Consider the following 11,621-nt stretch of genomic DNA (forward strand, 5'->3'; position numbering starts at 1 on the left):
TGCTGTTGGTGTTTTTTTTTCCACACAAATAATCTGACTTGCAGTGTGCTAAAGATCATCCAAGAAGTTATTTCCTCAATTTTACAAAAACATTGGCAGCATCAAATAATAATGTAGAGTCTTCAAGACAAATGGCGAAAGAAAAGGTTTCTGGATGTTTTCTGATAATCAGATGAATAAAACCCAAATTACAAGCTGTTAGGGTCAAAAATTGTCTTCACTCGTTCTCATTGCCATTAAATATTGAAAGTTTTACTATTTTTTTTGTATCTATTAAGACCAAGTCTAGCTCATTACTGAAAAAGAAAACCCCTTTCACACTCTGTTTTCAAACGCCTTAAAAACAGCATTAGTTTTTTATTTCTTTTACTGGGTCTAATATGATATTCAGTGGTTGAAAACAGTTACGTCTGCACTGGCTCACAGATGCAGCGTGAACATTATTTATTTGGTACGATTACTGATGGTTATGTAGGTGGGTAATGTTTTAACACATGAAGAGAGATCAACAACACAAACAGAACACAGACAGATAAAAACCATTTTATTTATTTTCACTGTCTTCAAGTTATTAACAAAGAAATGGAAGGAATCCAATCTGCCAAATTCAACATGTATTCAAGCTATCATGCAGCACTCTTTGAATTGACACGTTGACAAAATATCATAATAGATAAATGTTAGAATAAAAATTAGAGAGTTAATTTAACTTATAGGACCTAAAAGGTCTTGATGCATTTTTCCTCTCACGATGGTTTGGAGGTAAAGGATGTGGAAAAGGGTCTGGTTTTATAACTTCCTGTGTGTGTTCTGGCTTGGCAGGATATGATGTAAGGGATAAGTGTTGATGCCAGTGAATAACGGACTTTAATGTGTCAGTAATATCAGTATCAGCAACCTCAACCAAACAACAAAACAATAAAACAGTTTATACAATGAATGAAGTGAATTTGTGCTTCACTTAAGTAATATCACAGGGTGTTCATCTCATCACCATTAAAAAAACTTGCATTTCATTAGGTTTTTGTGGTATTTAAACTTGTGATTTAACGGCCTTTTATGTGGCAGAGATAAAGGAGACATTTATCTCCGCCACATAAAGACACCGTGTGCAGCACAAACGTTTTGAATCCACAGCAGAGCAGCAGACATGGCAAAGCCTTGGAGGACCAGATGAACCTGGGGCTAATGTCTCAGTGCAGAGTAGAAGAAGATCACTGAAACCCTGAAACCTCACAGTGCCAGTTCTTGATCCAGCTCTCAGTAAAACAGCCGAGTTACAGTATCTACGCTACGGATGGGAATCGATAAGAATTTTATGATTCTGATTCTGATTCTTTATCGATTTTCATTGGCTCCATTTTAAGAGTCACCACCGTCACTAAGCAGCAAGAAGAAATAACATTCATGCAAATTAATTGCATGCTGGAGTCAAACTTCTGTGCGTGTTTGAGGTATTTGCGCTCGTTGTTGTAGTCAGTGTTTAATATTACACAGAATACACAGAATGCTTTTCGTAAAAGTAATGCAGTATGTTACTTAATTAGCTCTGGGAACAAGTAAAATAGCTGAAACACTCTGTCTCATAATCACCATTTAACTACAGCCCCATGCACCAGTGCAAATCCCTAATAAGGACACAGACAGGAGGACTAACAATTCCAAGGAACTGGAATACTGGGAACCGGTTTTCTACAGGAACCAACAACCTGCTGCTGCTCCAACCTCAGTGGATCATCACAGCTCGTCCACTCGTCGTCCTGCTTGCTCTCATTGTTACACAGATTATCACTCCAACCTGTAGAGACAAGAAACAAGTGTATTAAATAAGTCACTTCAAAAGCTGTCACTCAGAGATGCAGCACATCTAGCCTGTTCACAGCTGCAGTGGAGGCGTGGCCTATCTTAGCCTATCTTAGCTTCTCTGAGCTTTCATGTCAACATGTACACCCACTAACCTACACGTTTGAACATCGAGTCTATTGTTCCACAGTGGAAGTGAACTGTGAAGAGTCATAAATGATCCATGAACATCTTTTTTAAAAATGTATTTCCTGCTGTTCAATTTAACACAAACATCTTTGTGGCGGCTTTCTGTAATATCACCTGGCTAGTAAACATGGAAGCAGCCATGAAAGACACTAAGCTAAGTTAGCTATGAAATATAGATCTGAATGTTATCTCAGATGTGTACTGTATATATTTGTATATTTGTCTGGAATTATTTCTATTGCAGTACAATACTGCTGAATGCAATACAGAGTGACTCCAGCTCTTTACTGACCTCAGAGTCTCCAGTCTATAGTCAGGACTTTCCTTAAGATCCAACAGCTGCTTCACATCTGGATCCCGTAGGTTGTTTTGGCTCAGATCGAGCTCCCTCAGATGAGAGTGGTTGGTCTTTAAAGCTGAGACCAAAAAAGTACAGCTGATCGCTGATACACTGCAGCCCCTCAATCTGAGAAATGAATGAAACATTTAAGTTTAGACAGATTTTAAAATTATAACCTGTTTAATAATCTGAAGCTAAAGACGGTATAGGATGTAAAAGGTTAGGAAACAGAGACTTCAAACACCTCAAACCAACAAGATATTTTATTCAGCAGAAAAACTAATAAAAAGTAGTTTAATATAACTGATAGATTCAATAAAGACACAATCAAACGAATCCTGTGCATCAGACAAGTCAAAAATGTATCCTTTCAGCCCAAGTTCATCAAGCCATAAAATGGAAATGTTAACAAAATGATGATCAATACTTATAAAACATTTTTATTTAAATAAACATGAAAATATATTTGATTGTCAACTTTCATTAATGATCCAAAAAATGAGTCCATCACAGTCCTCTTGTTCTTTTGTTTTCTTATTCTCTTTGTTTCCTTGTTTCCTTGCTCACTTTTTGTTTACATGTGTCAGGAGTGGTCCTCCTTTGTGCCCACTCTCCATGTGAACTACAGGTTAACATGATTGCTTTAAGGTTGAGGAAATCATCCAGTTGACACCAGTTCATTGCTCTTATCATCATAAGATAGCAAGTTATCCCTGTGACTTTTTATTCCTCTTTTCATGATCTTTCCTTCGTGGAGACTCTTCCCAGCCTGCAGAGATCCCTGTCTGTAACTCAAGGAAATCAGCACTCCCTCCAGTTTTTAGCTGCTCCTCTCAAAAAAAATTGAGCGCATGTTTAAATCAAAAATGGGATTGATTACTTAAATAGTAAAGCTGAAAATCTTTACTGATATACATTATGTTGTTTGTTAAAAACAAAATCATCAAATCTTTGAAAGCTGGATTCAAAATCACACCAGAAACCAAAGTTACGATTATTCAAGCATTTCTTACTTCGTCACAAAGTAGTTGTCTGCAACTGCTTCCATTTTTGAATCGATATAATTAGCTGCCTTTTGGCTGGGCTTCTCACTACAGGGCTGGACCTCATATAGGCACAAATTAAAAAGTTGTTCATCTGTTTCAGGTTGTTGTTAGCATAGCACTGCAGCCTGCAGCCAACCCACATAAAGTGGGGCGTACACTCTGAGGCTAACCTCAAAGAAAGTGAGTTTAATAATGTTGCTTCACAGTTTGGAACATTTTATAGACTAAACTAGTTAAATTAGAGCATATTTATAAAATAATTACATTATTTAATGACTTAGCCGTCACCTTGGTTTTAATTCTAATATAACAAAATTTTCTGATTGTGCTTAATCTACGTTTTTTAGGTTTTCAGTGTGTTGCTCAACATTGTTGTGCAACATTGCATCCTGCAGTTATTAGACTGAAGCAATAAAGAAGAAAGCATTAGCATTAAATCCTCTGCAGACTGCCAGCCTACATATTAAACTTTTATATTTATATGACCACACAACCAAAACATTTTTGCCTGACCTGAGCACTTCCAATCTGCAGCCTGGACTCTCCAGATAACCACACATGTTCTTCACTCCTGAATCCTGCAGCGTGTTGGCACTCAGGTCCAAATCTCTCAGATAGACGGGGTTGGACTTAAGAGCTGAGACCAGAGAAGCACAGCTGGCCTTTGACAACCTACAACCCTTCAGTCTGAATAAAGAATTTAAAAAAGGCAGATTCAGATTCAGTCATTTATAAAATACAGGAAATATAATGTATATTAGTTTTAAATTTGCACCTATACTATAAATTATGTACTAATATACAAATCATTGCAAATTACAGTTAGGCCTGTGCTTTGTTCAACAAAGACATCATTTTTGTAGTTTTCCCTTTGTACACCACCGCAGTGGATCAAATAACCAATATGTGATTGAAGTGTGAACTTTCAGCTTTAATTCAGGGGGTTTAGGAATTACAGATTTTTTATTAAATAGTCCCTCATTGTCAATATGATTCCTGCTGTCGGCGGTGATCATAAGTTACAGAGTACTGAGAACTAAACTTTCTTTTTCTGTGCTTTGACTGCAGTTCAACACAGAAACAATGTACAAGCACAAATACACCGACTTGCTCTGTGACTCAGACTTCTGAATCCTCAAATTAGTTTAACATCAATATTATGCTGTCAGCTGTATCCAATCATCTGATAATGGAGCCTCTTTATAACGGGGTTACTTCACAGCTCAACAAAAGAAATGTCTTAACACTTCAAACTACAATGCTCAATTTGAAGAGAGGAAAAAAGCAAGTATTACTCAGTAAACTGACCTCAGAGTCTCCAGTCTGCAATTTGGATTCTTTAGTCCGACAGAGAGCAGCTTCACTTCGGAATCCTGCAGCTTGTTAAAGCTCAGGTTCAGCTCTGTCAGATGGGAGGGGTTGGACTTCAGAGCTGAGGCCACAACTTCACAGTGAGCTTCTGAGAGGTCACAGCTAGAAAGTCTGTAAAAAAAAGAAGAACATTTTACAAAACATAGTGTTATGAAGTGTCTTGATGCATGCTCAATTGTCCAAGTAAGGAAATCCCAGAAAGAACAGAACAGAATCAACCTTTTGGGATATTGTTATGAAAGTAGACATTTATTTCGTTTTTCGTCATCTAATCTTTAGATTTTCTAATAAGTTTTATTGAGTCAACAGAAGCTGACAAGAACTAGCAACACAAGGCAACAGCATTTGTTTGCACTGATTGCACCTAACAGAACCTAAAATATGTTAGCAGGAGTTTTAAGTTTAAGTTTAAAACCATTTTCTAATGAAAATGTGGAAGTTTACTGTCCATTCTGACCAAAATGTGAAGAGTTTCCTCACAGAAACTCCAAATCATCTTTCTGTTGAATTCTCAATCACAGCAAAATTGTATCTGAAATCTTATCTGATCTTAATTTTGCCCTTTGGCTCGAAACTGCTAACCTGAACCAAGTTTATAATGTTAGTCACGGGCAGACTTACTGAGCCTTTCTGCAATTTCTCACAGCTGGAATGAGTCTCTGTTTGCCCTCCAGTGTGGTGTTATATTCACCCAGGTCCAGTTCATTCAGAACCTCTTCTGACATTTGGAGAATGTAGGCCAGAGCTGAGCAGTGGATAACAGAAAGTCTCTGTGATCTCTTTCCTGACTTCTGGAACTCTTGGACCTCCTGATGTACTGAGAGGTCATTCATCTCCATCAGACAGTGGAAAATGTTGAGACTTCTGTCAGGGGATATTTTTTGGGTGTTTATCTCCTTCAAGTTGCTGATGGCTTTCTGGATGCTATCTGGATTACTCTCTGTCCGACCTAGCAGGTCTCTTAAAAGTCTCTGGTTGGACGTCAGACAAAGGCCATGAAGAAAGCGGACAAAAAGGTCCAGGTGACCATTTTTACTTTTGAGAGATTTCTCCATAACTTTGCTCAGAAAGTCATCTAAAAATAGCACATGGGCAGTTTTATTTCCAAAATTCCTAGACGTCCTAGAAAACTTAGGGATTAGGAAATCCTCCAGGATCTTGCTCTGTCTACTGGTGAAACAGTGGAACATGTAAACGGCAGCCAGAAACTCCTGAATGCTCAGATGAACAAAGCAGTAGACTGGTTTCTGGAAGATCACACACTCTTTTTTGAAAATCTCTGTACAAAGTCCCGAGTACACCGAGGCCTCTGTGACATCCAGACCACACTGCTCCAGGTCTTCTTGGTAGAACATGATGTCTCCTTTGTCCAGATGTTCAAATGCCAGCCTCCCAAGCTTCCGAAGAGCTTCAGGAGTAGAAGCCTTATGGTACTTCTGAATCTTCCTCTTGGTCTGATCCAGCAGGAAGTGTGAGTACATGTCAGTCATGGTCTTGGGCAGCTCTTCTCTCTGCCCTCCAGTCAGCATGTGCTGCAGAACTGTAGCAGTGATCCAACAGAAGACTGGGATTCCACACATGATGTGGAGGCTCCTGGATGACTTGATGTGGGAAATAATTTTGCCGGACAGCTCTTCATCACTGAATCTCTTCTTAAAGTACTCCTCTTTCTGAGCATCAGTGAAACCTCGCACTTCGGTGACACGGTCAACAAGTGTAGGGGGGATCTGATTGGCTGCTGCTGGTCGGGAAGTTATCCAGATGAGAGCCGTAGGAAGCAGATTGCCTTCAATGAGGTTTGTCAGCAGATCATTGACCGTTGACTTCTGTGCGACATCAGACATGACGCTCCTCTTAGTGAAATCCAGTAAAAGTCTGCTTTCATCCAGACCATCAAATATAAACAAAAGTTTACAGACAGCGAGCTTCTCTGCTGTGACCTTCTGTAATGTTGGATGGAAAACCTGGAGCAGCTCCAGGAGACTATACTGCACATCTCTGATCAGGTTCAGCTCCCTGAATGAAAGCAGAATCACCACACTGATGTCTTGGTTTTCCAAACCTTCTGCCCAGTCCAGAGTGAACTTCTGCACTGAGAAGGTTTTTCCAACGCCAGCAACACCGTAGGTCAGAACCACTCTGATCACTTTGTCAGATAAGGCTTTAAATATGTCATGACACTTAATTGGAATTTCATGGAGGGTCTTCATCTTGGAACCTGTCTCCAGCTGCCTCACTTCATGTTGAGTATTAACGTCTTCACTCTGTCCCTCTGTGATGTAAAGGTTTATGTAGATTCTGTTCAGGGGAGTTCTTCTTCCTGTTTCTTCAGATCCTTCAGTTACAGTTTCACATCTCTTCCTTAGACTGAACTTATGTTCATCTAAAAGCTCCTGCAGACCAGCAACTGCTAGAAGACAAAAAAGAAAGACAGAAATAAAATTAATGAAACTTTAATATTGGTATAGCATATCATCATCTGGAATCTTCCCCTATATCTTATAAAGTATAATCTTACTTTGCACAGTGTTGCTCTGACCACCTATATGTCGTCCAAACTTGGCTGTTTCTCCACAGTGGGAAACAGGATTCTTTGTCTTCTCTCTGTGCATACAAAAGAAAATGTATATTGACCAGTACACATACAATACAATACAACTTTATTTATATAGCACATTTAAAACCAAAGGTACACCAAAGTGCTTCACAACAAGGTTAAAACATAAGATAAAAGACTATAAAAGAGAACAAAGGTGCAGACAGAATAAGAAGTAAAACATTATAGCATGGTTTAGAAGATAAAATTACAGGGTATTCATTAATATAAGGTGGGGGTATTTATTCAGTGGGAGATTAGTAGGAAGATAAGTAACACAAGGGTAAAATATAGGGGGAAGTGCACTAACTAACTGAAAACGCTCAGTCAAAGAGGTACGTTACATACATTAAAATAATAGTCTAATGCAGACAAATAATTATAGAAAAATATATATTCTTTGGTGTATAAATGCTAAGGTTGGGCGATATGTGAAAAAATATGTAAAAAGTTTCCAACCGGCAATCGTCAGTCCAACAATCCCTGATGGGCGATATAGGCGCACATGCACAGACTTTATGATCAGTGGGGCAATCATGCACGGACTAATTTTCAAGTTTACAACACATATTTGGAAAACTACAAATTACTTTACCATGGAAGAAGATATTAAATTTAAAAAAAGAAAGAAAGAAAAACCGCCTCACTCTGGAGACCGGCCAGTTCAGAATACTTTCTTACTTTGTGTCCGAGGGTCCAGGTTCATTATTAAACGATATAGGGTCAATTTTGGAAGAGTCACTCCTCATAGACAGACACTCTGATCCTGGAGACGCTGGGCTGCATCTGGGCTGCTGACCCCTGGGAACACAAACATATAATATTTAGCACATTGTTCATCTGCATCTTAATGTTGTTGGAAATAAGTCACTTATTATGAGTACAGGACTGAGGTTCTGGAGGTTTTCGGTGAAAGCAGAAACATTCACTGTCCCAGGGTCTCAGTTTGGATTTTATTACTCAGGAACATATTCTACCTTCTATAGGTACATACTGTCATGGTCACTGGATCTTGGACACAGGTTTGAATTTTGTGATGTTGGGGGTTTTATAGTTCTGTAGCTTTGGTTATGTTTAGGTTATGATGTCAGATTTAGTTTGTGCTTTATTCCTTGCTTCTCTGTTTATTCCTGCCTCCTTTGTCTTTCTGTGCTTTACTTGGTCTTCTTTTGTGCTTGGCATCAGGTTAATCTTGTCTCGCTGTTCAGTTGTGGCTCTCTTCCTGTTTTATTTTGGTGACTGTTCTTCTCTGTATCCTGTGTCTAATTTCCTTCCAGGTAATTATGATAGTTTACTGCTGCTGCGTTCCCACCTGTTGCCTTTTCCTTCACCATCCTGCGTGTCTCTGTATCCCCTCATATTTTGTTGTGTTCTCCATCATGAGTGTGGCCTATTTCATAATGTGTTTTTAAAATATCTGACACTTACAAACACAAGAAGTCCTTCATGTTTTCATGTTACAGCTTTTCTGTTCAAATAGGTTTCTGATTTTGAAAATCACTGAAGCTTTTCTGTGTTAGTGTCATCCTAACAAACCATCTTCGTGTCATTTTAGAGGAGAAATAGTCTCTTACTTTGTGTTTGAGACTTCAGGTTCATTACTGAAGTGCATAGGCTCGTCTTTGGAAACGTTAGACAGAGAGTCGAATCCTGAAGTCTCTGTTCCTTTTCTGAAACACAGACATATAATATTTAGCACATTGTTAATTCGTATCTTCATGTTGTTAGAAATAAGTCACTTATTATGAGTACAGGACTGAGGTTCTGGAGGTTTTCAGTAAAAGCAGAAACATTCACTGTCACAGGGTCTCAGTTTGGATTTTATTTATATCACTACCACAATAAGCTGATCTTACAGATATGGAAGCATGTTTGTTCTGCCTGCTAAGGGAATTTTCTTCAGCTCATTTTACAGCAGAAACATTTTCTTACTTTGTGTTTGAAGGTCCAGGTTCATTACTGAAGAATGGAGGATCATCTTTGGAGATGTTACTGTTCACTGACAGACACTCTGATCCTACAGACGCTGTTCTGCGCCTGGGCTGCTGACCTCTGGGAACACAAACATATAATATGTAACACATCATTCATGTTGACGGGATCTGTCTTGGTCCCAGGGTCACTGACCCAGGGTTTGGGGTTTTGGGGATGTTTCTTGTCTTCAGCATCTCCTGTGGAAGTCAGTCTCCATGTTTATTTACCTCTCTGTCTCACCAGCTGTGTCCCTTTCCAAAGATCCACATCCTAAATGGTCATTCTAAACTGGTGAGAATGTAAGAAAATTTAGCTGTATAAGCAGCTAATAAAAGAACTAATCAGTGCAGTTGATATCAATGCTAGTTTGCACTGAACTCTTCTTGTTTCCTTTTTCCAATGTCTTTTTGTAGTTTTTTTACTTGATGATAAGGATGGAAGTTTTAAAAAATTATAAAATATGCATTTTTCCAACAAGAGTCAGTTTGTCTGTGGCCCACAAGCTTGGTGAACAGTTTATAATGTCTATCTATTACTCAGGCAGTCCTCCCTATACATATTTATCTCTATGAGTACTGCATGCATACAAATGTAAAAACTCCCTCATGAGTTTCATTTTGCATTATTTCTGTGCAAACAGGTTTTTAGTCTTTAACATCCGCGGTGAAATTTTGCTCCGGATGTTCCACATCAAGGGTTTAGGGGGAACACTTCACTAAAATAGATCGCACACATTATTTCTTCATAACAAATAAATCATCTTCACTTCACTTTACAGTAGAAACGGTCTCTTACTTTGTGTCTGCAGGTCCAGGTTCACTGTCATTTATGGAAAGGTCTCTCTTCATAGGAAAACAGAGAGATTGTGCACTGTCCTCCTCTTCCTCCAAAACATTCATTTTCAGCCAGGCTCACCGGTAACTCAGAAATGCTGAGCATTAGCACAGAATACAAACCACTCTCATGACTGACAAAACAGGAAGTACAACACACACACAGAGAGACTCCAGCAGTGAACTGAGTTGTCAGTCCACTTCCTGAATTAGCACATCATTGTTTTTTCTTCTAGTCCACAGAGACAGCTGACTGAAAGCAGACGAAACATAATGTCGGGCTTAAAGCTCACATTCATTTCTTCCTCCTGCTCCGTAGTTTGCAGTGACCTAGATCAATGGAGAAGAGATGCTCCTCCCTTCTCCATTTACAGGAAATCACATGACGTCATCCTGGGTGTGTGTGTATGTGAGAGAGAGAGAGAGAGAGAGAGAGAGAGACATACAAGAATACATAAATATATCATATAATTAGGCTTCTAGATTTATGATTCAAGAACTTTCAGAGCATCAAATCACATCGAACACATTCTCAAAACACACACATATATGCCATATATGGACAATGAAGGTTTATATATAATCTGAGGCCCCCTAATGGTAGACTTCTGGTTTTATCACCAAAATGAATACTTTCGTTTCTAACTGGTAAGTCGAGTGGCATAGTGAGTAAGCGAGCAGGTAGCAACTTGATTCTAATCATGTAGAAGTCAATAGTTAAACATTAATGTAGCTCCATCAGTGTGTGTCAGGGAGACCTTTGGTCCAGCTTGGTTGTACGTCTCTTTTCTTACTATCAAAGACAACAGGCCTAAATTTAACAGCCACTTAAACATTGCTATCAGAGTAATCTAAACTGGGTTAACCCTTAAAGGTCTTTACACTTTGGGTTGGTTGTAAATTTTATGAAAAGAAGCTAGCATGGAAGAAATATGATACCACTACGTCACATTTTTTTATTAGGTTTTGGGAAACCTGATTAAAAAGGATTTATAAAAGTCTAGCTCTTGCACATGACATATTTTTTTGTTTAGGTTCAATGCTTTTAGTAAATTCAACATGGATTCAAAAATCACTCAGATGTGCTTTATAATAGTAATAATAGTAATAACTTAGTTTAGCACCTTTTAAAAGACCCAAGAATGCTTTACAGAGGAGCAGAAGGTTTTGGTGAAGACGTGAGTTTGAGAAGTTTTTTGAAGGATTCCAGTGACGGAGCGTTGTGAAGCTGATATGGAAGAGTTGCAGAGGGTGGTGGCCTCCAGCCTGATGACTCTGTTCCCAAAGGTATGGAGGCTGGTGCGCGGGACAGAAAGCAGGCCCGTGGCTGAGGACCGTAGCATCCAAGACTGTGTGTATGGTTGCAGCAGATCAGAGAGATACTGAGGGATCAGGGTATTGAGGGGTTTGTAACAGGATCTTGTAAGTAATGTATGACATGACAAGAGGACATTTACGAGGGTGGGGAT

General features: G+C 38.9%; 1 protein-coding gene across 2 annotated transcripts; it reads right to left on the reverse strand.

The window, feature by feature from the left end:
* Positions 1-560: 560 nt before the first annotated feature.
* On the reverse strand, positions 561-10,538 carry LOC146645841 (NLR family CARD domain-containing protein 3-like). 2 transcript variants are annotated; one of them, XM_085394184.1, is made up of 10 exons: positions 10,115-10,538; positions 9,278-9,397; positions 8,920-9,015; positions 8,027-8,146; positions 7,268-7,353; positions 5,371-7,156; positions 4,687-4,860; positions 3,892-4,065; positions 2,285-2,458; positions 561-1,798 (listed from the first exon to the last, which is right to left on the reverse strand). In XM_085394184.1, the coding sequence occupies exons 1-10, from the start codon at positions 10,216-10,218 to the stop codon at positions 1,789-1,791; spliced, it is 2,844 nt and encodes a 947-aa protein (XP_085250310.1). In that variant the 5' UTR covers positions 10,219-10,538; the 3' UTR covers positions 561-1,788. The 2 variants fall into 2 exon arrangements, with proteins under 2 accessions (XP_085250310.1, XP_085250309.1); XM_085394183.1 differs by having other exon boundaries at positions 5,371-7,159; positions 10,115-10,537.
* Positions 10,539-11,621: the final 1,083 nt, after the last annotated feature.

This window comes from Rhamphochromis longiceps, linkage group LG20 (genome assembly GCF_057381845.1).
Source record: "Rhamphochromis longiceps isolate RC_006_pf linkage group LG20, R_longiceps_female_GT1.1, whole genome shotgun sequence".
Taxonomy (NCBI): domain Eukaryota; kingdom Metazoa; phylum Chordata; class Actinopteri; order Cichliformes; family Cichlidae; genus Rhamphochromis; species Rhamphochromis longiceps.

What these genes read in the sequence shown, in the direction of transcription:
- LOC146645841 (XM_085394183.1), bottom strand. Translation starts at nt 10,218, where the DNA reads ATGAATGTTTTGGAGGAAGAGGAGGACAGTGCACAATCTCTCTGTTTT. An exon ending in CCTGGACCTGCAGACACAAA is followed by an intron (nt 9,398 to 10,114) that starts GTAAGAGACCGT and finishes TTGTGTTCCCAG; the next exon opens with AGGTCAGCAGCCCAGGCGCA. An exon ending in CCTGAAGTCTCAAACACAAA is followed by an intron (nt 8,147 to 8,919) that starts GTAAGAGACTAT and finishes TTGTGTTCCCAG; the next exon opens with GGGTCAGCAGCCCAGATGCA.